This window comes from Cynocephalus volans, chromosome 1 (genome assembly GCF_027409185.1).
Source record: "Cynocephalus volans isolate mCynVol1 chromosome 1, mCynVol1.pri, whole genome shotgun sequence".
In the NCBI taxonomy this organism is placed as follows: Eukaryota; Metazoa; Chordata; class Mammalia; order Dermoptera; family Cynocephalidae; genus Cynocephalus; species Cynocephalus volans.
This window is the reverse complement of record NC_084460.1, coordinates 103,161,413-103,187,201: the sequence shown is the minus strand read 5'-3', so window position 1 is coordinate 103,187,201 and position 25,789 is coordinate 103,161,413. Positions and strand designations below refer to the sequence as shown.

Genomic DNA, 25,789 nt, shown 5'->3' with positions numbered 1-25,789 from the left:
GCTTGCTTTCTAGTACAGAAGAATTCCCACACAAGAAGTGTGTTGTAAGAGTATAGTGGGAGAAACTGTTTTTTTCCGCCCAGGCACATCATAAGAGTTGAACTGTAGAAAACCAAAGAAAATAATCTTTAAAATGAGCCAAGATTACCTTCAAAGGAGCAGCAATCAAACTGAAGGCTGATTTCTGAACAGTAACAATGCTTACCAGAAGACAATGAAAACAAAGTAACAACCAAATTAGAATTTTGTACTCAGAGAGTGTATCCTTTAAGAATAAAAATGAAATAAAAATATTTTCAGACAAATGAAAATTGAGAAAATTCTTTAGAGCAGACATTGTGCTAAAATAAATACTAACAGAGAGTGCTCTTCAAGTAGTAGAAAAATAATCCAAGCTAGAAGATCAGAGATAAATTAAGAATAATGAAAATGAAAAGACATGGGAACCCATATAAATTAATATTGACCATATACAACAACAATAATCATGTCTACATGCGCTTAGAGTATATATAGACTAAAAGTGATAATAATTCAAAATTGGGAAAAAAATATATGGAGTTAAAATGTTTTAATGTCCTTGATTAGTCAAGACCACAAATTGTAATCTCTAGGCTATACATGAAAAGAATAGTAACAGAATAGCTAACTTCAGAGAAAACAGAGGGGGAAAGGAGATTACAAAAATAATCCAGTGAGGAAAGGGTGTTCTTTTCAAAAATAGACTGAAGCTGACCATATGAAAAAGCAAAAATAAAGAAACTCAGAAACTTGACCTCTACATAAAAATAAATTCCAGGCAGATTGTACTCTATACGTGAATGGAAAAACAATAATGCTTCTGGAAGATAATTTAGAGGAATGACTTTATGATCTTGAAGTAGGTAAAGACTTTTAAAACAAAACAACAAAAGCACTAAACAGGAAGGAAAAGATTGACAAAATTTGCTACATTGAAATTAGAAACTTTTTTCATTGAAAGACATCATGTAGAGAGTGAAAAGGCTACATAATGGGAGAAGATACTTGCAACCCATATAACTAACAGAGGTTCATATTTAGATGTAAAGAATTCCTACAATGAATACAAAGAAACTATCCAATAGAAAAGTGGACAAGGGACTTGAACAGACATTGCACAAAAGAGGATATCCATATGGAGAGGGGACCGGACACCCCCCCCAACCAGGCACACCGCGCCTGTGCCTCAGGGCCCACCTGGGGACCAGAGGCATGGAGAAGGGGACCAGACACATCCCACAACCGGGCACACCGCCAGCACCAAGGAGCATGCCAAAAACATCACCTCCATGTGGGTGGCCCACCACAGCCACAATGACCATGGATGCCACGAAAACGGCTAGACACCACAACCACCACGCAGATGGTCTGCCAGCCACTGGAGTGCATTGACACAAGGAGAGTCACCAGCAGAAATAAAGGAAAGAAGAGGATGCATCTCTCCACAAAGCCCATTTCAGAGTGACAGAAGAAGCATCTGCTCTATGATAATATTGGGGGATCTGATCACACTTCTCAGCATTGGACAGATCATCTAGGCAAGAAATTAACAGAGTAACCATTATTCTTTTAGAAGGAGAGAAGAAATCTAGGGTAATTAGAGGGGAGAGGGAGAGAGATTGGACAAGTGGCATAAATAATAATTACAATTTGTAACAATGTATATGCTAGTAATATTGATTTGATCAACATATCTCAATGTTGAACCACCAAAATATGTATAATCAATTTTGATTCAATAAATAAAATAAATTAAAAAAAAGAGATGATACCCAAATGGTCAATAAATACTATAAACTAAAAAGGTACTTGACAACATTAGTCATGAGAACCAGAAGTAAATATCACCATATTAGCTAAAACTAAAATTACAGATGATACTGAGTGTTGGTGAAAATTTGGAACAATTAGAACTCTCGTGCGCAGAGGGTTTGCAGGAATGTAAATTGGTAGGCACTCTGGAAACCCATTTGGCCTTATCTACTAAACCTGAAGATATGTATATCCTGTGGTCTAGATATTCCATTCCCAGATTTATACCCAACAAAAATGTGTGTGTTGTTGCATCAAGAGACATATAAGAGAATATTTATGGCAGAATTATTTGTAAAAGCCCCTAACTACAGATAACACAAAATTCCCATTAACAGTAAAATCAATAGTCATATTCATACAATGGAACATGATACGGTAATGAAAGTGAATGAACTACAACCAAATGGAACAAATCTAACAAAAATAATGTTGTATAAAGAAAGCCAGACACAAAGGAAAATATTCTCTCTGAGTCCATTTATATAATGTTTAAAATCGAGGCAAAACTAAGATGAGTGTACTATTTAAGGGTTTATGCTTAGGAAATAAAACTAAAAAGAAAAATAAGGAAGTAATTGCCATAATAGTCAGGATAATTGTTATCTTTGGCAGGGGGCAGAGCCTATGGTTGTTGGGAGGGGGCATGAAGGGTGCTTTTAGGGTACAGGCAATGTTTTCATTTCTTTACTCTTGTGGTGGTCACATAGGGAATCTCTTTGTGATAAATACTTCAGCTGTACTTTTTCATTCATGCACATTTCTGTATGTGTGTTATAATTTACATTTAAAAACAAGGTAGTGGGGCACATAAACCAAACAATGACCTAATACCATGCTGAGAACAGACAAGATACTGATCCTAAGTATATAACTGAGACTTTTAATGGTAGCTTTGCTCCTTGTTTATAGCCTGAAAATGCATCCATAGGATGTAGCAATAAAAAGTCAAAACGAGGAAATGGAAATTTGTCCCACTTTTTGATGCCTATTCAACTTTGGCCACTTTTCAATTGCTTGAAGATTTGAGAATTTTATAGGCATTCGTCATTACAGGTCAGCTTTGATTTAAAAATCTGACTTAAAGGAAGATCTTGGAAGACAAACACTTTCTGAACCAGTTGTGCTTCATATATTTGCAGCATGGAGTTAGGACTCATATTGTGGCTACTACAAACGAAAGAAAATCTGAACGAACATCTTCAAACAACATTCGCTAAAATATTCATTACATTGAGTCCTCAGAGATATTTGCAAGAATTCTTTCAAGTTATCATACCAAAATGCAATGTGGGTTTTCTTGCTTTATGTCAATAAGTCAGAAACAAATCCTTCTCACTCCCTATGTTCTAGTTTTGAAACTTTAAGCTACTGCATTTTTTTTCCTGACAACTACAGTTTTATTTAAGTGCTGAAATTGTCATGAAAAGAAAATTTTTTACAAGAAAAATTTAAGTTCATGAGATTGTATCCTGGTAATAAGAACCAATTGTCCTATTCGAGAGTGACATCAAATTGTCTTGACATATGAGAATATTCTGAACATCTAAATTGCTACCATAAATCCAAAACTCAATATATTTAACTTAAAATTGATAATGGCATGTTGGTTCTGCTGACACTTTTCTGGTCATCCCATACCTTGTAAATGTAAATTTTATGCACAGCTTTAATATAATACACATTTGTTGAGCTTCTACCATATGGACTTGAAAACATCAGTGCTGGCAAATTCAGCTTCTATGAACACGACATATATGAGGAAAGATACACACGCACATACATTTGACCACAGATTAAAGGTCTCCCCTGTGCTTGGTACTATGCTCTGCTCAACACTTTACATCTGCTCTAATCTTCACAATGACCTTGCAAGGTGGCCATTTGTTATTGTCTTTTAAGTGAAAAGATAGTTGGGGTTCAGAACGATTAACTCACACCCCTAAGGTGACAGAACTGAGTGACAATGATTGTGGAAGAGCAAAAAACAGTTTTACTCCATGACTTCCAGACACATCACAAATACCTTGTTTTATTGCTTATGTATCTCTCACTAAGCTGTATATTTGCTTTGACTCAGTGTACTTGTGTATACACGAATACATAAGGATATATTTACTTTTCTAAATGGAAGTCAAGGCTAAATCTGTACTACTACAGAATGGGGGAATGATTTGTCCATGACTTGCACAGAAAATAAGTATTTCCTAGGCAACAAACAGTGAGATCTTTGTAAGGAAAAGGCAGGGGCTGGATCCTGGTGGTGTTTTCCTTTGAAATGCTGGCAAAGGGGAACTTCAGAGAGAGCTCGTGGGGTGGCTGAAATGCAGTGCGCCAAGTTCCTACCTTCTGATTGATTTTCATCGTCTCTTCGGTGTGGTAGAGAAGGAGCTTTTCCCCGGAAGAAGTCAGGTTAACGTACACCTGGAGGCAGGGGTACTGAGAGAGTTTCCAGCAGTCTGGACCACAGCTGAAGGAGCAATTAAATGTTTCCGTGATGGATGCATTCAGCAAGGTGCACTGAGATTCTTCTGTCCACACACTACAGGGAAAGGGGCGAGAGGAAACACAGGCGTGATTGGAGGGGATCATTTCTCAGCTCCTGGACTTGAAGAGTCGTTTCCAAAATCTATGCCACAACCTACTTGTGTACAGTTTATGACTTGGAACAGAGCAGCTTTAGGCAAACTACAACATAACATGGACAGACTGGCACCTGAGAACTTTTTCAATGACTTCCATTTAGTTATAATATTCCCCAATCTTGATTTTTTTCTTTCTGTGTTTGAATTCACTGGCAAGCATAGGGCATGTTTTTATTTATTTATTTATTTTTATGCACAATTTTTTTTTTTTTTTTTGTGGCTGTCCAGTTTGGGGATCCGAACCGTGTCCTCGGTGTTATAAGGCTGTGCTTTAACCAACTGAGCTAACTGGCCAGCCTTAGGGCATGTTCTTAAATCACAGCCTGTACTCAGCCTGGATTTCTACATTATAGGCAGCTTCTTGCCATGTCTTATCTCTGCTATGTTTTATTTTGTACTTCTTCATCCCAACCCCCACCCCAGCCCGGTTTGCAGGCACAGAAGATGTGAGGGAGAAGGCACAGAAGATGGCAAAGGGGTGAAGGAGTTTAGGGTCCAGCTTGACAGACGGGAAGACGGTAATGTGGTGCCTTTAAGGTTTTTCTCATTAGGGAAAAAAGCTAACAAGTTGATTATACCAACAGCAATCACTTATTGCATCCCTTTTCACCCTAATTGGTGCTTTACATATCTTCTTTTGTCCTCTCAACACTGCATAAGCTGGGTGTTAATTCCTTCTAAAGGTGAGTGCACCCAGGGTCAGAAAAATCATGTAATATATGCAAGGACACATGGCTTGTAAGTGTTGGAGATTGTGAGTCTACCAACCCCATATTTCTCTAAGGACCAGGCTCCTCCTATTGCACTTTGCTGCTTCTCCATGAACACAATGGAAAAGAAACCCTTCTATGCAGACTAATGGGTTCATAAGGGTGCCCTGGGACCTCTCAACCGGAAAGATTCCAGCTGCCCATTGATCAACTGTTCATTCTAAAATACCTTTAATTTTATAATCAAGGTTAACATTTGTCATTAGGAAGTAACGCACCAGCAATCGATGCCTTGTTTCTGGATATAAGCTGATCACCATAGTGGTCAGAAAAAAACATGTTTTGTTTGCAGATTAATACTCTTTTCTTCTGCTGGACATGCATTCACAGCTCCCCCGTCCCTTTGCATGTGTGAAGTTTTATGCCAGAGGCTAGATAAGATCCCCTCTGCTGTGGCAAATTGTATGTTCCTGAAAGACGAAAGGTCAGATTTTGCTTCTGCAATGAGGAAAAAATTCTCAGATGGTTCTAAGCAGATGCCAGGCTCTGAAAGTGGTTTTGGCATCAGCGAGCACCGGGGGCCCGAGACACCAGTGCTTCCACTGACAATGCACACAGCTGAAGGCCACCAGAGAAACAGAGAAACAGAGCAGAGCAGCCACAAATGTGAAAGATGAGGCCTTAATTTTAGTAAATTACTGTTTCAGCTAGATTTTGCTTCTAAAACGAAAGTATTAATTTAGATGGAGAAACAAATGCCACAAAATGGTTTGATTTTCTTTTGGATTGAAACTCCAATCTTCCATTTGAAAGGGTCTTGTTTCTTTAAACCGAACCCCTGGGAGGCTCTCCCCCATTAGTTATAGCCATGCTGGGCTTGCCTGTGCTTAAAGTGTCCCGTCTACGTACAACAGTTGGGACTTATCACTCGGCTTTCTCGTGGGGGATACACCTGCTCTCTCACTATGTATTTGTCTCCAGTAAACCTGGGACAAACGTTAAAATTAAAAGGATTCAGAACTGGTTATTTAAAAAAGTTGATGCATAGGACTGTTTCTCAGCCTTGATAACATATTAGAATCACCCAAGGACCTTAAAAGCTACTGGCAATGGGTCGCACTTCAGACCGATTAAATCTGAACTTCTGGGTGATGGATGGTGGGGGGCCTGGGCATCAGCATTTCTAAGTTTCTGAGGAAGCTGGAACGTGCAGTTGAGAACCCCTGCTGCGGAGGGTCGTGGAGGGGCGGGGCGGGGCGGGAAAGGACTGAGGAGGGAGAAGGACAGGTGTAAGCAGCAAGGACAGAGACTGGGACTGGCAGGCTGTGGGTTGAATGTCAGCTCCGCCACGTGCTAGGTGCGAGAGCTGTGTGACACTGGCCAAACTATCTCTCTCCTGAGCCTCAGTTCTGCCACTTTTATAATGAGTGTGTTCGTACTTACCTTGCACGGTACTTAAGAGAATTAAACAAGGAATATATGAAATAAAGTCCCTGGCACATAGTAGGTGGTTTATACACAGAGCTGTATTTATCATCACTGTTAGATAACACTATTAAGAACATCATGTTCCAGGCACTTCTCAAGGCTTTCATTAGGAAAGAAAGTGAGGAAGATGACCTTAGGGTTGATGAAGCGTTGGGGGAGGAGGGACACAAGCGGGGCGTCCCAGCATCCCACCCCGGGCATTACCTCTGCAGGTAGGAGCGCAGCAGCGTGATTCCCAGCAGGAAGTACATCATGATGGAGCAGACCATCATGGCCAGTCCCAGGAGAATGGCCCGGTCCTCTCCTGCTTTCAGTGCTGTGACTGTTTTCCTTTTGTCCAAGAGGTCGTGGTCTCTGATTTTTTGGTAAATATTTCTGAGGTTGAAAACAATAGAGTCTTACATGAGGTTCACAGTACATCAGCAAGCCCTTACAGAGTGGACAAGTTTCTGCCCATGACTTCTTAGGGTCAGGAGGCCTAGATAAGCCTTTCTAACTTGCCTGAGTGCAGTTGGATCCCAGCGTGCGAGCACTGCTTCCCAACATGCACACACGCACACACGCATGCACGCATACACACACACAAACACATGCACACGCACATGGGCACCAACCCTGAGCAGAAACAAACCCCCCTTCTTTATCTTTATCTTGGGGCCCATGACTAACTGTAAATTAATTATCCTTCTACCCAGTTCTAAAGATAGAAAGCAGTCCTCTCAACCCTCAAAATAATGCTTTGGGTTTGTTGACTTTACCATTTAACCTTTTTATCATTGCTCTTTTTATAATTTCTGAATACCTAACAAAACACTAATTCAAATAATGGCAACATATATTGGGAATCTATCAATTTAATCCTTTATTTCTCCTCAGCAATGCTAGACAGAGTTATTTTGGTTTACATTTTTCCGACTCAAGGCTCTGTTGACTTGAGATTTATAAGCAATGTGAAGATGTAGAGCAGTGACCAGCCTTCTTTTCTTATATGTGTAAACAATAGAGTGAGTTAGTGTCAGTCAAATCAAGGCCAGACTCCATAACTGTAGACAGTTTTATTAGTACACTCTCTCCCTCCATGTCCCTGAGTTCTGCATCTTGGTGGATTGAAAATATTCAGAGGAAGAAAAGGGATGGTTGCAGTCTGTACTGAATATGTACATACTTTTTTTCTTATCATTATTTGCTAAACAATATACAATATAACAACTGTTTACACAGCATTTACGTTGTACTGAGGACATGCATGGGTTATGTGCAAATATGACATCATTTTATATAAGAGACTTGAGCATCCTCAGATTTGGTATGGTGGAGGTGAGGGGAGATCCTGGAATCAATCCCTTCAGGATACTGAGAGATGACTGTATTTTTGTTTTTTATTTTAGAGCAGCAACATAGGGTAAGAAAGAACATGACATCGTAGTCGAAGTGTCTCCTGAGTTCAAAACCTGATTTCACTTCTTACTAGCTGTGTGATCAATGACAAATTCCTTAGCCTTTCTGATCTCGTTTCCTGCAAAGTGGAAATGATGTTTAAATGCATTGTAATGGTTAAATGAGACAACATAAGTAAATTATCCAGGAGAATGACTGACATAAGATGAGTTTTTAATAAATGTTCCATTCAAAAATGGGGTGGGGAGCTACAGCTCAATGAAACAAGGCTTCAAAACATCCTAAAATTGCTACTATTCTCCAAAGAAATTCTAAAGGGCAGAAATGACGAGGAAATGAATAGTGTATAAAACTTGGGAATGGAAGGTTTGATTTAAAATAGTCTGGAGGGGAAGGCAGAAAAAAAATGAGGAAATGCTAGGGTACTAGATGCTTGGGGAGATGCATGAGAATTATGAATGGGAAGGCAATGCCCAGGAATTCTGGTAAGGCTGGTGACACAGAAACAGCTTGGGATCTTGCTCAGTTTCTACTTTGAGAAGGTGGCTTTGGGTTGCAGGGTGGTGGGAATAGGGAAGTTGCCAGCCTTTAGTGCCTGGAAACAGAGAGGACAAATAAAATGCTGAAAATGGAGAAGGAAACTCTCAAGTAACTTTTTTAGCTTCAGGAAGAAGCCAAGATGCCCAAGAATAACTTCAGATTTTCCTTTAAAATTTTTATCACTAATCTTTCTTATTGCTTGGGAAAGGAACCAGAGTAGAATCCGATGTGGAGCTTTGCAGGAGAGGGAAGGGCTGGCTGTTGTTTGTACAATTGTGTGTATTCAGAGTTTATATTTAGCTTTGTGTTCCAGGATGGCCTTACTGGTGTTGATGGCTGGCATCTGTTCTGATTGTCTGGTCAATTCTGGGCTGGTTGTTAAATATTTTGATTCCCTATAGAGATGTGAGGGTGTGTATGCACTTAATATATTTCCATAAGGTTTTAGGGTAGAGTATTTATTAATCTACATACTAGTGTGCAAAATTGATGGATTAGTTTATTGTTATTATTATTATTTTAAAGTCCTCTTCATGAGGTGATTTGTACAAATCTTACTCTTTCCTTGAGGAATGGGCCTGATAAGCAGGAGAGTCATAGCTGAGTAGAGGCTTGTGTTCATCATCTTTTCATGGCTGTGTTCTTCTGGCTTCCCCCCACCCTCACCTGCTCTTGGTTGCTCACCATTGTTGCCAAAGGCCTGGAGAACTCATGTCTTTTATTACTGAGCTCTGAGCTCAGTGCCTCAGGATTAGCTGTCTACACTGGTCTGGACTTCATAGACTGGCAACCACCCATCCTGCACATTTCCTCGTTCTTTTTTGAGATTTTCTTTGGAAATTGTAGGGTTCACATCAAAGCTCTTTAAACTTGACCTACTATGAACCTGAATAAAAAAATCAGTGCCCATTAGCAGCCAAAACCAGTGGGCAGGGAGACTTCTGAGGCAGGAAGAGGCAGGCTGAATCTGAGTGGCTTCAAAGACCTGCTGTAAAATAATAATCTGATGTTACTTTGCTAATATTATTTATCAACATGTATTTAGCTCTGATGGCTGCCATTGAGATTTACATTTCCTGCAGCTGGAGGCCAGCAGGGAGGGAGCGATGGCCTCATGGTTCCAGAGTATTAGGCTGTCACACAGCATCACTTATGTCAGTCTACAGCCATAAAAGAGACAAAGTGAGATCAGTTAAGCCACCAGAACAAGAAGCATATAAAAATGATTCAAACGGGTAATTTAAAAACAAATCACAATTTGAAAATGGTTAACAAATGTTCTTCATATGCTCTGGAATGTGCAGAGAAAGGGGGAAATGATTGGTTTCCACATACCCCAGAGGCATCTGGGAAATCAGGATATTACCAGCAAAACGAAAGTGGATGAGTGGAGTGGGCCATACCCATGGAATTTGTCAATACCTGATTATTGAATTACTGGATAAATAAAGGAATGAATGATTTGGAAGAGCGAAGAGTTCAGTATAGGTCCACAAACTTATCTTGAACTCTGGTAACCTCTCATTCCTGGGGATATGGCCCCTGCCCAATAGGAAGATACATATGAAAATAAATATCAACATAGGATGGTAAATTCAATGATGGAGCTATTCACAGGGTGTTATGCAAGTACAGAGGATGGGCAACTTCCCCAGCCTTGAGGAAGCAGGACAGAGAGCAAATGTTGAGATTAGGGAAGGCTTCTTGGAGGAGTAATGCCTTAAACAAAATCTTTAAGGTTAAGTCAGAGTTAATCAAATGAGACAAAGAGTCAAGAGTACTTCAGATGGAAGGACTTGCATGAACAAAGGGATGGAGACTTGCAATTGCATGACAAGTATCAGAAACTACAAGTATTTTAATATGCCCAGGATTAGTGTGGAACAGGTGAAATGGGGCAGATGAGTTTGGAAAGACAGGTAGGTCATGAAGTGTTTTGTAAGTCATTCTAAAGAGCTGAGCCTTTATTCTGTAGTTAATGGGGAGCTGTCAGAGGTAATATGATCAGAACTGAGTTTTGGAATGATTACTCTGGATGCTGTGTGGTGATTAGAAATAGGACAAGACTTAAATCAGAGAGAATTGAGAGATTGTTACTGTAGTGTTGGCGAAGGATGATGAGGGATGGGTTGGAAGGATGATGGGATCAGGGTAGGATAGGTAGAGAGGAAAGCATACGTGGAGAAATATCTAGCAGATAAAATTCAGGACTTGGTGATTGATAGACTATAGGGGCTAATGAGGAAGTAAGAAAAAAGACGTAGTTTAGATTTATGCCCCTGTACTTGGCTCAGATGACTGGGGAAATGGTGGTGAGTGGTAAGGCGGGATCCTTATTTCCCTCCTTCCAAGTGCCAAAGAGGGGACTTTTGCTGACTTTACGAAGGAGAGAGAGGCTGGCTGTACATTTATAGATCTCTTCCCACCAGCTTAGTGTCCTGGGCTCAGATGGAGGCGTCACTAATCTGGTGAGATAGGCCAGAATCAGGGCTATTTTTTTGAGTGAGTTTGAAGGTTACTGTTCATGTGTGGCACATCATTTTTCTTTTTTTAAAAATCCTTTTAGACTTCCTTTTGTTTAAGCCTGGTGTGCCTTGGCCTTCCACTTGGCCGGTGGGTAGGAAGCTCCTGTTGGGGAAAGGAGGGTCCACAGCCTGCAACTGAGTGGGTTAGTTAGATGGTCCCTTCCACATCCACTTGTCTTCAGTGCTGGGAGGAAGGATTACGATGCTGTATTTTAGGCCTTAGGTCCTAAGCATCATTCACCATCATAGGAAGCCTTGTACTTCGGGTGTTACTTTGCCACCACTAACAAAGCTGATAAGTCACTTCCCCGTTGGCTCCTTGTGCCTATTCTCTATGAATCTATGTGAGAAGGGTTGGGGTGGGGTGGTGGTAGTGAGGAATAAGGGAATGAAGGCCAGTACCATTCACTGAAGTGGAGAGACCAGGAAGAAAAATGAGTCTGGAGCATGACTACAATTCACTTTTGGATAGGTGTGCTGTGCAACTGAAGTGTAGAGCAGGAATTTGACTTTAACATTTGAAATGAATCTAGCCTTGGTGTGTCCTGGCAGGGCAGTATGTTTAAGCTCTGTTGAGGTAATCTTGGTTTCATGTTGAACCATGAATCAATATGATGGATAAAAGTCAACATTTATACATGCTGACAATAACAAATATTACATAAGTGCAGTCTTTACCACATATATAGGCAGCATTCTGTCCAAATCCTTTTGGAGAATGAGGGTATTCACAAATCTACAGAGCAAATTCATGTATAACAAAAGCCTTTGTGATAAATATCTTGTGAACAAAAGACATTTCAGTTGTCTAATAAAGCTTCATTTTTTATCCCAAGCAATAGTATACAGCACAATTTTATTTCAAGCTCCATATTTGGATAGTTTCTTAAAGTTTGCTATTAGGACTCAGCCTATAATTCATATGCAGGTTATTTATGAAGGTAGGTATATACAAATATGGATATAAAGAGTAAAAAGTTCAAGAAAGATGTTCTCCTTGGCCTTTGCCCATTTAAATTCAGATTCCCTTGGTATCTATCCTACAGGGAGAAAAGTGTTCAGGTTAAGGCAGGGTATAGGCCATTTATGAATTCGTTTGTTTATTCATTAGTCAACATTTCTAAGTTTTCATAAGATGAAACACAGTGTGCTAAGTTGTGGGGATACAAAGTGAATGAGACGTGGTGTCCTGCAGGAGCTGCGTGAGACACCAGTCACGGCAACGCAGGGCAAGGAGACTGCCTAGAGAGTGCACAAGAGGGAAGCAAACCGGGATGCTGAGGGTGTTTGCCAGGGGATCAGTTTCTGAATGGCTGATTCACCAAAACCTAATTCATTGAAGGATCCGTTTCCTAAATGAATAATTTGCTTACTTTAACCACACAGATTTAACAAAGACTTATTTTAAGGAGTATTGTTTTAAATATAGTAAATGAATATGGATAAATTGTTCTTATAAATATTTTAAGACTATTTAAAAAATTCATTCAGTCATAAAGTATATTCTTCTTATAAATATATTCTCCTTAGCAGTATTTTAAGTCTGGTTTGATTTTTGTTTTAAAAGCTAAATTGTCTAGGGAGGCTTAGTCTCTTTATAAACATCTTCTTATGAATACATTCACAGATATATCTGTCTTGAATATGTGTGTGAATATATTCTTCTAAGACATATAAAAAAATTTAGCATTTCATGTGGGAGCCTTTCAGTTTATACTGATATTTTTTCAAATCCTTTTTAGAGTCATTTGCTATTTTGCTAACATTTTAGAATCATTGAAATTCTCGTGGCAAATTTCACATTATGACCACTTTGATTTTATCAGCTAACCAAAATTTGATTTTTAAAAGTCATTTATGAAGGTTATGGTAATTGATTTTGGATGAGATTTTTTAAAATAAGTTTTTGAAGATTCTGTGAAGTTTTAGTTGAACAGTTTTTATTTTGTCCTTATAACATCATTTTACCCAATGCTTAGTTTGCCTCTGCTCTGGTCCTGTAATTAATTGCAATGCAACAGGAGGGATCTGGGTAAGAATGGTAGGACCCTCTGCTGGGGAAAAGCTGAAGAGGAGAATCAGCGAAACACACAGTCTGGTCTGCTGATCTACAGAATAGGGAACCAAGGAGCAGAGGAGGGGAGACTAGGGAACAGAGACAGCAAGAGGTCATGCCCAGGGTGGGGGTGGGGGGAGGACCAGGGTACAGAGGGAAGGGGAGATTGGACACAGAGAGGTGACTGGGACAGAGACGTGTTTGGGACACAGAGAGGGAAAGACAAAGGGGCAGAGAGATAGAGAGACAGTGGTTACATAGATTGAGAGACAGAGGGAGAGTCTGATGGTCCTAAATCTGGGCCCCTTGCAATCGTTTTAATCTTTGCTAACCCATTTAATGTCTATCATTACAGAACTATGTAGTTCTGTAATGACTGATTGGGAAATGAATTCTTTGGCAAAGTGGCTTCAGGCAAATTGGCTATTACTCTATCAGGCATTCCCTGAAAGACATTCAGTGGATCAGTGGTAGATGAATTGACCCAGGGCTATGATTTATAAGCATGAAGGTGGTTTGGAAGCCTGCTGGTTGGGGGTCATAACTTGATTTAAGTGGCAATGGTTAAGGGTCCTATGAGACTGAAGTGAGTCTTGGATGAGCAAACAATTGAGAAGGGGAAGAGTATCCAGGCAGAATGTGAGAGAATCATGGTAGCTGAGTGTGGCTGGGTCCCAGGATCTGGTGGGTGGGGGGTGGTATGCAGTGGCTTGATTTCTTAGGCAGGGGCCAGAGATGAAGAATCTTGTGTATCTTCTGAAGTTAGGGCCATTAAAAGAATTTAAGCATGTACAGCGATCCGACGAGTACTTTAGAAAGATCACTCATGTTAGTGTGGTTGCTTGATTAAAAGGTTTACATCTGGAGTCAAAGAGACTGATTCTGAAACTCTCCCAATGTTTCAGGTATTTGATAAAGAAGGCTTAGAAAAAGAAGTGGCAGAGGAGATGAAGATTTAGATCTAGGCCTCATTTGTGTTCAGAACTAACAATTAACACTGAGTTTTAATGAGACTCTCTAGGTAGTCAGAGAAATGAAATACAGCCTGGGTACTGGAACATGGAAATGACAGGAAGACAAGTCTGCGAAGGGTCCTGAAGCTGTCAGAGGTGAGATGGTGCCTGGTGGGCACAGGAAAGAGAAGTAGGGAAGATATGAATTAGTAGTGAAGAACTAAGTATATCTGAAATTAAGTGACTGAGAACTCTTCAGTACCTTACATATAATACTTAACATACCAAATATTTATATTTGCACCTCTCTGGCCTAATGAATACTGAGCTGCTCAAGAGTTAGAGAGAGACCACACTCATCTTTGTAGGTTCAGTCTCTTGCATTAATCAAGCTCACAAATTTCGATCCCTTTATGTGGACTAGAAGTGGCTACAATAAGCATAGGTTGTGAGGCAGCTAGCATAGGGAGGCTGAATGGTCAATTAAAACCAAATAAATCAGGAAACCGTAGCTAGAACAAACTCTAGGCTGTTCCCATCAGCATCTATTGGACTCTACTACCAACAAATTTAGAACTCCTTCCAGAAAAATTTCAAACTTTCCAGGCACTGAGAGCTCTAGTTTCCAGACTTCAAGGAAAAGTGCCATTCCGTTAGATCCCATAAGGGTAAACCTGTGGGACGATGTATTGCTGAGTGCTTTTGAGCTAAAAGGAGCAGAGCTGATGTGCATTTCTGCCCCAGGAGAAACCCGCCTGCTATTTCATAAGGCAGGGTGGGCATGACATTGATGAATACGGCCATCGTTCTGCCTTCTGTCCGCCAAAGCCTTCCACGTTTTTGGGATGTGCTTCTTCATATGTATATCCTCATCTTCTACTAGTTCCAGATGTCATAAATTTTCCTTGAGCTAGTAGGTATATATTTTATAATCTAACTTGATTAGTTTAATTATTATTCTCTTTTCAGTTTCTTAACGTGTATATTCCATTGGGAGCAATGTGCTGTAGAGTTTGGGAACAAATAACAATCATACTTACTACAATCATTAACATGAGGATTTTTGTCCATGAATCTAATGTTATTGTCAAATTATTAATCCATGGAACTTCTCAGGAAGTCTTGTAATATTATGGCCTATGTTTTATGGATAAGACACCAAAGGTGAGAGCAAAATTATGAAAAGAAAAGCAGGAGTTATTTCTTTTTAATCCTGCTTCTAGCTTGTCAGATCACATACTTTTTAATGACATTTTTAATATTTTAATTCTTATTTGCTTTTACCTGATTCATTAACATATTAATTTTATAAAAGCCTGTAGTGCAAAATATAGAAGGAAATAAAAAATCATGTGAATTTCTCAGATAAGTTAGGCTATCCTTATAACCTAAAGAGACTTTGAGACAAAGAACTCATGGGTGATAGAATAAAGTCTGATAGAAATTAGGAAGTATTTAGAATTGGATGCTATGAAAAATGCATAGAGAAACTAGTGGGATGCTGCTAAGCAATAGATGCTTATGTTAGATAAGAAGAAAGTCTGAAAATTAATGTGTGAGGCACCCAATTTAGGAAATTATAAAGATTAACAGAATATACTAAAAGAAAGTATAAGGAAGAAGATAATAAATATGACCAGAAATAAATGAAATAGAAGATAAACTATTTTAAAGGATCAACGAATTCAAAGGTTAATTTTTTGAAAAGCCTAGTTAGTGAAATACACAAGCCTCTGACAAGACTGATCAAGAAAAAAATAGAGAAGGCCCAAATAAATATCAGGAATTAAAAATCATAACTACATGGACCGGAAAGAGGATATTTCAAACAACCTTCTAAGAAGACATTTAAAAACTTTGAAGTACATAACTTACCAAATATATAGCAAAATTTTTACAAATATATAACTCACTGAAATTGATTCAGAAATAACTAAAAAACTTTAATATTTAACATCATTAAAAATTGAATCATTAATTAAAATAGAAACACCAAAATGGAAACCACCAGGCTCTGATGATTTATAGCTCAGCTCTATCTATATTATACAAATCATTCCAGAATACGGAAGAAGAGTATTCCAGAGTATAGAAGATGGCATGCTACCCAACCTATTTATGAGGTTGGCAAATTTTGATAGCAAAAGCAAATCAGAGCAACACAAAAAGGAAAATTACAGGCCAATCTCACTCATAAACATAAATGCAAAAGTATAAAAAACAAGTTAGCTCACTAAATCTAGAAATATATAGAAAACATATCATGATCAAGTTGGGGTTATCCCAGGAATATAACTTTGGTCATCATTTGATTATCTATTAATGTAATATATTACATAAACATATTAAAGGTTCATAATGATACTGTAATAAATGTAGAGAAACATATTTGATAAAATTTAACAGCTATTCATGATAAACACTCTTATCAAATTAGAAATAGATAGAAACATCTTTAATGCAATAAGTGTTATAGAGGAAGTACCTATAGTAAATTTGATACTTAATGGTGAACTGTTGAAAGAATCCACTTTATGAGCAGGAACAAAGAAAAGGTGTTCACTATCACCTGTTTAATTCAACACTTACAAATTTACTACCTAGTATAATAAGACAAAAAAAAAATGAGTGGTATATTTACCGATAAAGGAAAAAACCTTGTAATCAATAATAATATAATTATGAAGAAAATACAAAAGAATCTACAGATAAACTGATAATAAGAAGATTTAGCATAGTTGTTGAAAAAATTGATATACAAAACACAATTGCTTTTTATATACCTGCAAAGATAGAAATTGTAATTTAAATATTAGAATAGAGAGTACTTAGGAATAAATCTAACGAACTATGTGCAAGTCTTTTTTGCAGAAATGATAAAACTTTATCAGAAGAATTTTATCAGAAAAGGCCTAAGTCATTGTAGAGATGAATTGTATTCATACCGAGAAAGACTTGGTAACATAAAGATGTAAATTTTACCACAAATTAATTAATAGATTTCATAAAATTTCCATAAAAATCAAGAGTTTTTTGAGGAAGTATGGTAGGTGTGACTTGGCAAGCTGATTCTGAAATTTACATGGAAGTGCAAATGGTAAGATCAACAAATACACTTTTGATTACAAAAGAACAAGATGGGTGGCTTGCCCTGTTAGATACCAAGATATATTACAATGCTGAAGTTTGTAAACTCAAGTGTGGTGTTTCTCTGAGGTAGAGATAACTGACTAGAACAGAGTAAAATCCAAAAACATATCGTGCATATATGGAGGTGTAATATATGACACGTGTGTTTTTAGATCAATAAGGAAAGAATAAACTCTCCTATAAATGGTACTGGGGTGATTGGTTTTCTATATAGAAAAAAAAAATTGGATGCCTACTTCACACTCCACACAAAAGTCAATTCCTGATGATTAAAGACTTAATCGTGAAAGGCAAAGCTACAGAATTTTTAGAAAACTGTACAGGAGAATATCCTTTTGAACTTGAAGTAGGAAGGGATTTCAAATGTTCAAAAAAGTGCTAATTTAGAACATTAAAATTAAAAACATATGTTCATCAAAATATATCATAAAGTGAAAAGATAAGTCATAAACTAGGAGAAGCTATTTGCATACATATAGCAAAGAATTAATATAGACTTTCATAAAGAATTCCTATGAATCAGTAAGAAAAAGACAAACAATACAGTAGAAAAGTGGGCCAAATATTTAAACAAAAGGACTAAAAAAGTAGGCTCTATTTCATTACTAATCTGAGAAATGAGAATTAAAATGATAATACTCTCTGGATTGAAGAAAATTAAAAATCTGAAAACTTTAGGTGAGGCTGTAGAGCAATGGGAATTACATGTATGGCTGTTGGGAAAGCGTTGGCATTACCTGGCAAAACTGAAGCTGTGCATACTTTTCAACCAAACATTCCCGTGTTAGGTATATATCTTAAGAAATGTTTATGCACATGTACAAGGACACATGCACAAAAAGTGTTATAGCAGTATTGTTGGGAATGACAAAAGAACTGGAAATAAATGTGGTTGGAAAAATAGAATAATTTAATCAGGCCCCCTCACCTTAGGTCCCGTTGGGGGTGGTGCAGCACATTCTTTGTAAACAAGTTGTGTGTGGGTGGAGTTATTGTGCATGCGCGTGGCCGCAATTTGGCTGGCGTTGATTGCCTCAGGCGTCTGCCCACGGCCATGCTCTTGAACCTATGGCTTCCAAGGACCTGTTGGCCAGTTACCTAGGTCATAGACCTGAGTGTGAAGGGTTTGTGACCCAGTCTGTGAATGGGCTTGAGGGGTCTATCAGCTCCAGACCCGGCCCTAGCTCAACAATTGGCCCAGCCGGCAGGATTAAAGGTAGGTAAAAGAGCTCAACAAATGCAAATGTGCAATAGCAGTAAACTGGATGAATAAATGGTAGTAAATTTGTGTAACAGTATTCTTGACACAGCAGAGGAAATGAACTACAGCTACTTACGTGAACATAGATAAATCACAGCAACATAATGTTTGGTGAAAAAAGCAATTTGCAGAACAATAAATATGGCATGATTCCATTTACATACAGTTTCCAAATATTTCGAAGTAAACAATATATTGTTTAAGGATTCAAATGTGATAGACTCATGAAGAAAAGCAAGAGAATGATAAACAAAATTTAGGATGGTGATTATCTCTGGGTGGGGGTGGAATAGGGAGTAGAATGGTACAAGAAAAGCATCCTCAACAGCTTCAAAAATTGTGATTGTTTTATTTTTTAAGCTAAGTGATAAGTACTCAGATGTTCGCATCATTCTCTGTATGTTAGCATATGTAATAAGTGTTCCTTTGTATTGGTTCAATATTTAATAAAAATAATCCAAAGTGTTTGATAAACACTCAGTCTGTAATGACCTTAGCTCAATACCTCTCTCTTTTTTAATTTCTAAATTAGTTATTCTGCTGTTATTTTATTTTGTCACTTGCAATTTACCTAACAAAGAAGTTTGCTCAGAGAAGAAAAAATATTTCTTCATATTTTTGGGCTTGTAGAATGGAGGATGAGGATAGAAACCAGTATTTTGCACATAGCAGATGATCAGGAAAAGGGTTCACTTTGAATTAAAATAATGAAAAAAGAGTAAAATCAACTTTGACTTCTGAGCAATAAAACATTTGGTTTTAGCATTTTTGGTTAAACTTTTCCTTCCATTTATTTGCTCTGCCTGTCCTTTGTGTGTTCCACCATTTGAGGACTCCCAGGGAATCTGATATCCTGACAAGTTTGGCTGTGGTCTTGGGAAGGGGCGGTGTGGTGTGGAGTTTGGGAATACAGCTGAAGAAGCTGGGCACGTACAGAAGCCACGTTTGCAGAATGAGAAGAAACTGAAGATGGAACAATTACCAGCAATTTTGGGCCGTGCTGTCAGACAATCTAGTTAATTTATTTCCAAATAATTAACTTGAGGGCCTTAATTATCTAGATTCATTATCAGCCATCATCATCTTCATTATCATTGTGATTACTGCTACCACAAAAGCCTCTTAAGCAGAACAAAAGATCCTGCTCAGAGTCAGTTTTAAAATCTGAGTCTTACCTTCCAAGAGTTTGTGAGTTAGGCAGTAAAGCTGAAGTGTGGTCAAGAAAGAGGTACAGGCAAATGAACCGATGTTAAACTAAGGACACTGGCTTACTGGTAGATATGACTGCTTGTATTCATTGGCTGTTTTTCATTTACCTCCTCTAACTTTGTAGGCCAAAGCCATGCAGACTGATTTCATAAACTTTGGCACCCCCATCCTATAAATAAAGCTTGCTGAAAATGATTTCTTTATAGTCAATGTCTTAACTATTGTAAATCCCATAGTTACTGAAATCATCCTTTAAAAATAAAAATATGAAAGTAGTAATTTAAGAGTTCATGGAATCTTACTGATGTAGAATACAAAGATAATCATTTGCTCCTTTTAAAACTCCACAAATTTTGCCAATATATCATAGTCCCATGTTTATTACCTCCTTTGGTGTGTAATTTTCAATTCTATTTTAATGCAATTTTCCCCTTGTGGGCTTGGCCATTCACTGCTGCTCCAAATATCTCATGTTTGACAAGAGCCTGAGCAGGCCTTGGAGTGCAGGGCAGAGAGCACCAGCTTGGGTTCAAAGCCTGATTCCATCACTGGCTAGTTGTCGGATGCCTGGAAGCTATTTAAAATCTCTGAGCCTCAGCTTCCTCATTTGTAAAATGGGCATAATAATCTCTATCTGATATATTAAGAAAAACTTTTACATAAAATGTTCAGTATACAGTAATTGCTTCTTCAATGTTAATTCCTTTGTTCGTAAAGAAAAAAGCAAAATGTATTAAATTAAATTATTTGAGAAAAATAAATAGAAGATGAAACAAATATATTACACTTCACTTGCTCTGATAAAGTCTTCAGAATTTCAGGAGGGCTGGCCATTGATAGACATAATATTCCTTTAGGGCAGCAAAACCCTGGGATTTGGTTCTGGCCCCTGAGCTACAGGGCTAACTCTCTGCCCTTCTGCACTTTCACTGGTAGTGGAATTTTCTTTTTAAGGAAATGAGAAAATTACATACAAAATGTGAAGTTTTGAAATAACACATGACATTTTAGAGTGTTACACTAAAGATCTTGCTGAAAGATGATTCAACTCGAAAGCAAATGAAAAATAATTTATTAAGCACTGAGAAAAGGCATGTGAAAACCTAGTAATAAAGAAAGTAAATTTTCAGTTGATCTGCTTTGTGTTATGATGAGCACTGGGTCTTTGTTTGAACACTGGTTGCTTGTTGGGCTGTAATTTTACTTAAACATCATATGATTATTTTTTCAATAATTAAGGTAACATAACATATTACAAAGAATTTAGAAAATAAGGAAGTGAAAAACATGCTTTTCCTTCCAAGCTTTTGCCTATGTATATTTTTTTGTGGCTGCAATTATGGTTTGCATGTAATTTTTCAACTTTCGTTTTTTAGTTAATATAATATCAAAGCATTTTAAAGTACTAAGTGATATATTACATTCTAAGATTTATTTAACAGATTTTCTACCGTTACTATTGAAGCGGCTTCCAGATTTTTGCCATAATATATAATTATTGTGAAGAACAACTTTGCTTTTGGAATTTTTCAAAGGGTTTTTATCTGTAGGGCAATTCTGGTTTTGAAAGGTAAAATAAAATCACCAACTCTTAAAACAATATTCAGGTAAACCTCCCACAGGTCCTTCTGTGCCCAGCACCATTTATCAGTCCTGATTTCTATCAGATTCTGCCTGATGTGCTACTTGCTTAAGTTGCAATATGCTGGTAAAGGCAATTATGTTTCAAATTTAGCTTCACCCAACCCAAGTAATAGTACAAGGTCAAGGAGAAGGAGAGAGACTCAGAAGAAGAAAACAAATGGAAAGAAACTAAATATTTAAAAACTGGCTAGAGAATTTTATGAACACAATTACTCCCTAAACCCAAGTGAGAGTACTGGATTGAGATGCATAATTGTCATTTTGTCTTTCATTAACATTATCTTTGCCCGTTAATTTTCCTTCTTATTTCCCCATATCTCCCCCCTCTCCCCAGGCTACTCTAGCAAGGATTTTGAGGGTTCCGTGTATTTGTCCATTCTCTCTGCATCCTCTCATAGTTTCTGCTTTCCTTCCCTGCTGTGCAAGTTTCATCACTTTGGTCAGTATTTATTGAGCATCTATTATACCTGGCACATAGTAGATGTTTTTCACTTCTTGATTTTCCAAATGCTTTGTAATATGTTAGGTTACCTTAATTATGGTACAGTGCTAGGTGCTGGCAATTCAGTAGAGAATAAAACACAAACTCTGAGTAAAGAGGAAGGTGGGGCTGGGTTCTGATCGGATATCTGAAGGCAGAGCTGGAGTCAGCTAAGTGAAACGTGGGTGCGTATGTGCACGTGAAGGGCGTTTCTGACAGAGGACAGCCTTTGCAAAGCTATGTGGTGGTAGGAATAAGCATGTCAGGTGCAAGGAGGAGGAAGGCCAATGTGTCTGAAGCCCTAGTCCTTCAGTGCAGGGTCCATCCGCAAATGGCAAAACATAAAGCTCATTTGCCTGATGCTTTCCTGTTGTTCATCCTCACTGGATAGTCAGAGTAAGTGTTTCTGAAAAGCTCACGGAGTCCCAATACATTTACCTTTTCTCATCGTGTCTGTAAGATGAAGAGGTCCGGCCACTGGTCCATATAAACATCTTAGAGGGTGTTGGTCCAGGGGCTTCTTTCCTTACGGTGGAAGTCCTGGAGGAATGGTAAAAAGACCTAGAAGAGGTACAGACAGAAGTTAAATCCATTACTTCAAGTCTCAGGAACTCCCCATTAACAGCTACCAATAGCTCTGAATGTACTGACTCTCTTAAATGACACCAGGTTTTTTTTTTTTTTTTTTTTTAAATTTTATTTTGTCGATATACATTGTAGCTGATTAATGCTCCCCATCACCAAAACCTCCCTCCCTTCTCCCTCCCCCCCTCCCCCCAACCATGTCCTTTCTGTTTGTTTGTTGTATCAACTTCAAATAATTGTGGTTGTTATATCTTCTCCCCCCCCCCCCGGTTTGTGTGTGTATGTGTGTATGTGTGTGTGTGAATTTATATATTAATTTTTAGCTCCCACCAATAAGTGAGAACATGTGGTCTTTCTCTTTCTGTGCCTGACTCGTTTCACTTAATATAATTCTCTCGAGGTCCATCCATGTTGTTGCAAATGGCAGTATTTCATTCGTTTTTATAGCTGAGTAGTATTCCATTGTGTAGATGTACCACATTTTCCATATCCACTCATCTGATGATGGGCATTTGGGCTGGTTCCAACTCTTGGCTATTGTAAAGAGTGCTGCGATGAACATTGGGGAACAGGTATACCTTCGACTTGATGATTTCCATTCCTCTGGGTATATTCCCAACACTGGGATGGCTGGGTCGTATGGTAGATCTATTTGCAATTGTTTAAGGAACCTCCATACCATTTTCCATAGAGGCCGCACCATTTTGCAGTCCCACCAACAATGTATGAGAGTTCCTTTTTCTCCGCAGCCTCGCCAGCATTTATCGTTCATAGTCTTTTGGATTTTAGCCATCCTAACTGGGGTTAGATGGTATCTCAATGTGGTTTTGATTTGCATTTCCCGGATGCTGAGTGATGTTGAGCATTTTTTCATATGTCTGTTGGCCATTTGGATATCTTCCTTAGAGAAATGCCTACTTAGCTCTTTTGCCCATTTTTTAATTGGGTTGCTTGTTTTCTTCTTGTAAAGTTGTTTGAGTTCCTTATATATTCTGGATATTAATCCTTTGTCAGATGTATATTTTGCAAATATTTTCTCCCACTCTGTTGGTTGTCTTTTAACTCTTTTAATTGTTTCTTTTGCTGTGCAGAAGCTTTTTAGTTTGATATAATCCCATTTGTTTATTTTTCCTTTGGTTGCCCGTGCTTTTGGGGTCGTATTCATGAAGTCTGTGCCCAGTCCTATTTCCTGAAGTGTTTCTCCTATGTTTTCTTTAAGAAGTTTTATTGTCTCAGGGTGTATATTTAAATCCTTAATCCATTTTGAGTTGATTTTAGTATACGGTGAGAGGTATGGATCTAGTTTCATTCTCCTGCATATCGATATCCAGTTATCCCAGCACCACTTGCTGAAGAGGCAGTCCCTTCCCCAGTGAATAGGCTTGGTGCCTTTGTCAAAGATCAGATGGCAGTAAGTGTGTGGGTTGATTTCTGGATTCTCTATTCTATTCCATTGGTCAGTGTGTCTGTTTTTATGCCAGTACCATACTGTTTTGGTTATTATAGCTTTGTAGTATAGCTTAAAGTCAGGTAGTGTTATGCCTCCAGCTTTATTTTTTTTGCTGAGCATTGCTTTGGCTATTCGTGGTCTTTTATTGTTCCATATAAATGTCTGAATAGTTTTTTCCATTTCTGAGAAAAATGTCTTTTGAATTTTGATGGGGATTGCATTGAATTTGTATATCACTTTGGGTAGTATGGACATTTTCACTATGTTGATTCTTCCAATCCAAGAGCATGGAATATCTTTCCATCTTCTTGTATCCTCTCTAATTTCTCTCAGCAGTGGTTTGTAGTTCTCATTATAGAGATTTTTCACCTCCTTGGTTAACTCAATTCCTAAGTATTTTATTTTTTTGGTGGCTATTGTAAATGGGCAGGCTTTCTTGATTTCTCGTTCTGCATGTTCACTATTGGAGAAAAGAAATGCTACTGATTTTTGTGTGTTGATTTTGTATCCTGCTACTGTGCTGAAATCATTTATCAATTCCAACAGTTTTTTTGTAGAGGTTTTAGGCTGTTCGATATATAGGATCATGTCATCTGCAAACAGGGACAGTTTGACTTCATCTTTTCCAATCTGGATGCCCTTTATTTCCTTCTCTTCTCTGATTGCTCTGGCTAGTACTTCCAACACTATGTTGAATAGGAGTGGTGAGAGTGGGCATCCTTGTCTGGTGCCTGTTCTTAAAGGAAAAGCTTTCAGCTTTTCCCCATTCAGGATGATATTGGCAGTGGGTTTGTCATATATGGCTTTAATTATGTTGAGATACTTTCCCTCTATACCTAACTTATAGAGGGTCTTTGTCATGAATGAGTGTTGAACTTTATCAAATGCTTTTTCAGCATCTATAGAGATGATCATATGGTCCTTGTGTTTGAGTTTATTAATATGGTGTATCACATTTATTGATTTGCGTATGTTGAACCAACCTTGCATCCCTGGGATGAATCCCACTTGATCGTGATGAATAATTTTTTGTATGTGTTGCTGTATTCTGTTTGCTAGTATTTTAGTGAGGATTTTTGCATCTATATTCATCAAGGATATCGGCCTGTAGTTTTCTTTTTTGGTTATATCTTTACCTGGTTTTGGTATCAGGATGATGTTTGCTTCATAGAATGAGTTTGGGAGATTTGCGTCCGTTTCAATCTTTTGGAATAGTTTGTAAAGAATCGGTGTCAATTCCTCTTTGAATGTTTGGTAAAATTCTGCTGTGAATCCATCTGGTCCTGGGCTTTTCTTTGTTGGGAGCCTTCTGATAACAGCTTCAATCTCCTTTATTGTTATTGGTCTGTTCAAATTTTCTACGTCTTCACGGTTCAGTTTTGGGAGCTTGTGTGTGTCCAGAAATTTATCCATTTCCTCCAGATTTTCAAATTTGTTGGCGTATAGTTGTTTATAGTAGTCTCGAATGATTCCTTGTATTTCAGATGAATCAGTTGTAATATCGCCTTTTTCATTTCTAATTTTTGTTATTTGAGTCTTCTCTCTTCTTTTTTTTGTTAGCCATGCTAATGGTTTGTCAATTTTATTTATCTTTTCAAAAAACCAACTTTTTGATTCGTTGATCTTTTGAATTGTTTTTTGGTTTTCAATTTCATTCAGTTCTGCTCTGATCTTAATGATTTCTTTCCGTCTGCTAACTTTAGGTTTGGATTGTTCTTGTTTTTCTAGTTCTTTAAGGTGAAGTGTTAGGTTGTTCACTTGCCATCTTTCCATTCTTCTGAAGTGAGCATTTAATGCAATAAATTTTCCCCTCAATACTGCTTTTGCAGTATCCCACAGGTTTTGGTATGATGTATCATTG

General features: G+C 38.0%; 1 protein-coding gene across 2 annotated transcripts in view; it reads right to left on the bottom strand.

The window, feature by feature from the left end:
• KCNMB2 (potassium calcium-activated channel subfamily M regulatory beta subunit 2) overlaps window positions 1–25,789 on the bottom strand; it is a 272,703-nt gene that overhangs the window by 10,696 nt on the left and 236,218 nt on the right. For both annotated transcript variants that reach the window (XM_063113316.1, XM_063113317.1), the window contains exons 2-4: window positions 22,332–22,454; window positions 6,881–7,051; window positions 4,180–4,375 (exon numbers count right to left, since the gene is read on the bottom strand). In XM_063113316.1, the coding sequence (XP_062969386.1) occupies window positions 4,180–4,375; window positions 6,881–7,051; window positions 22,332–22,387 (423 nt within the window). In that variant the 5' untranslated portion in view covers window positions 22,388–22,454. The remainder of the gene's footprint in view (window positions 1–4,179; window positions 4,376–6,880; window positions 7,052–22,331; window positions 22,455–25,789) is intronic.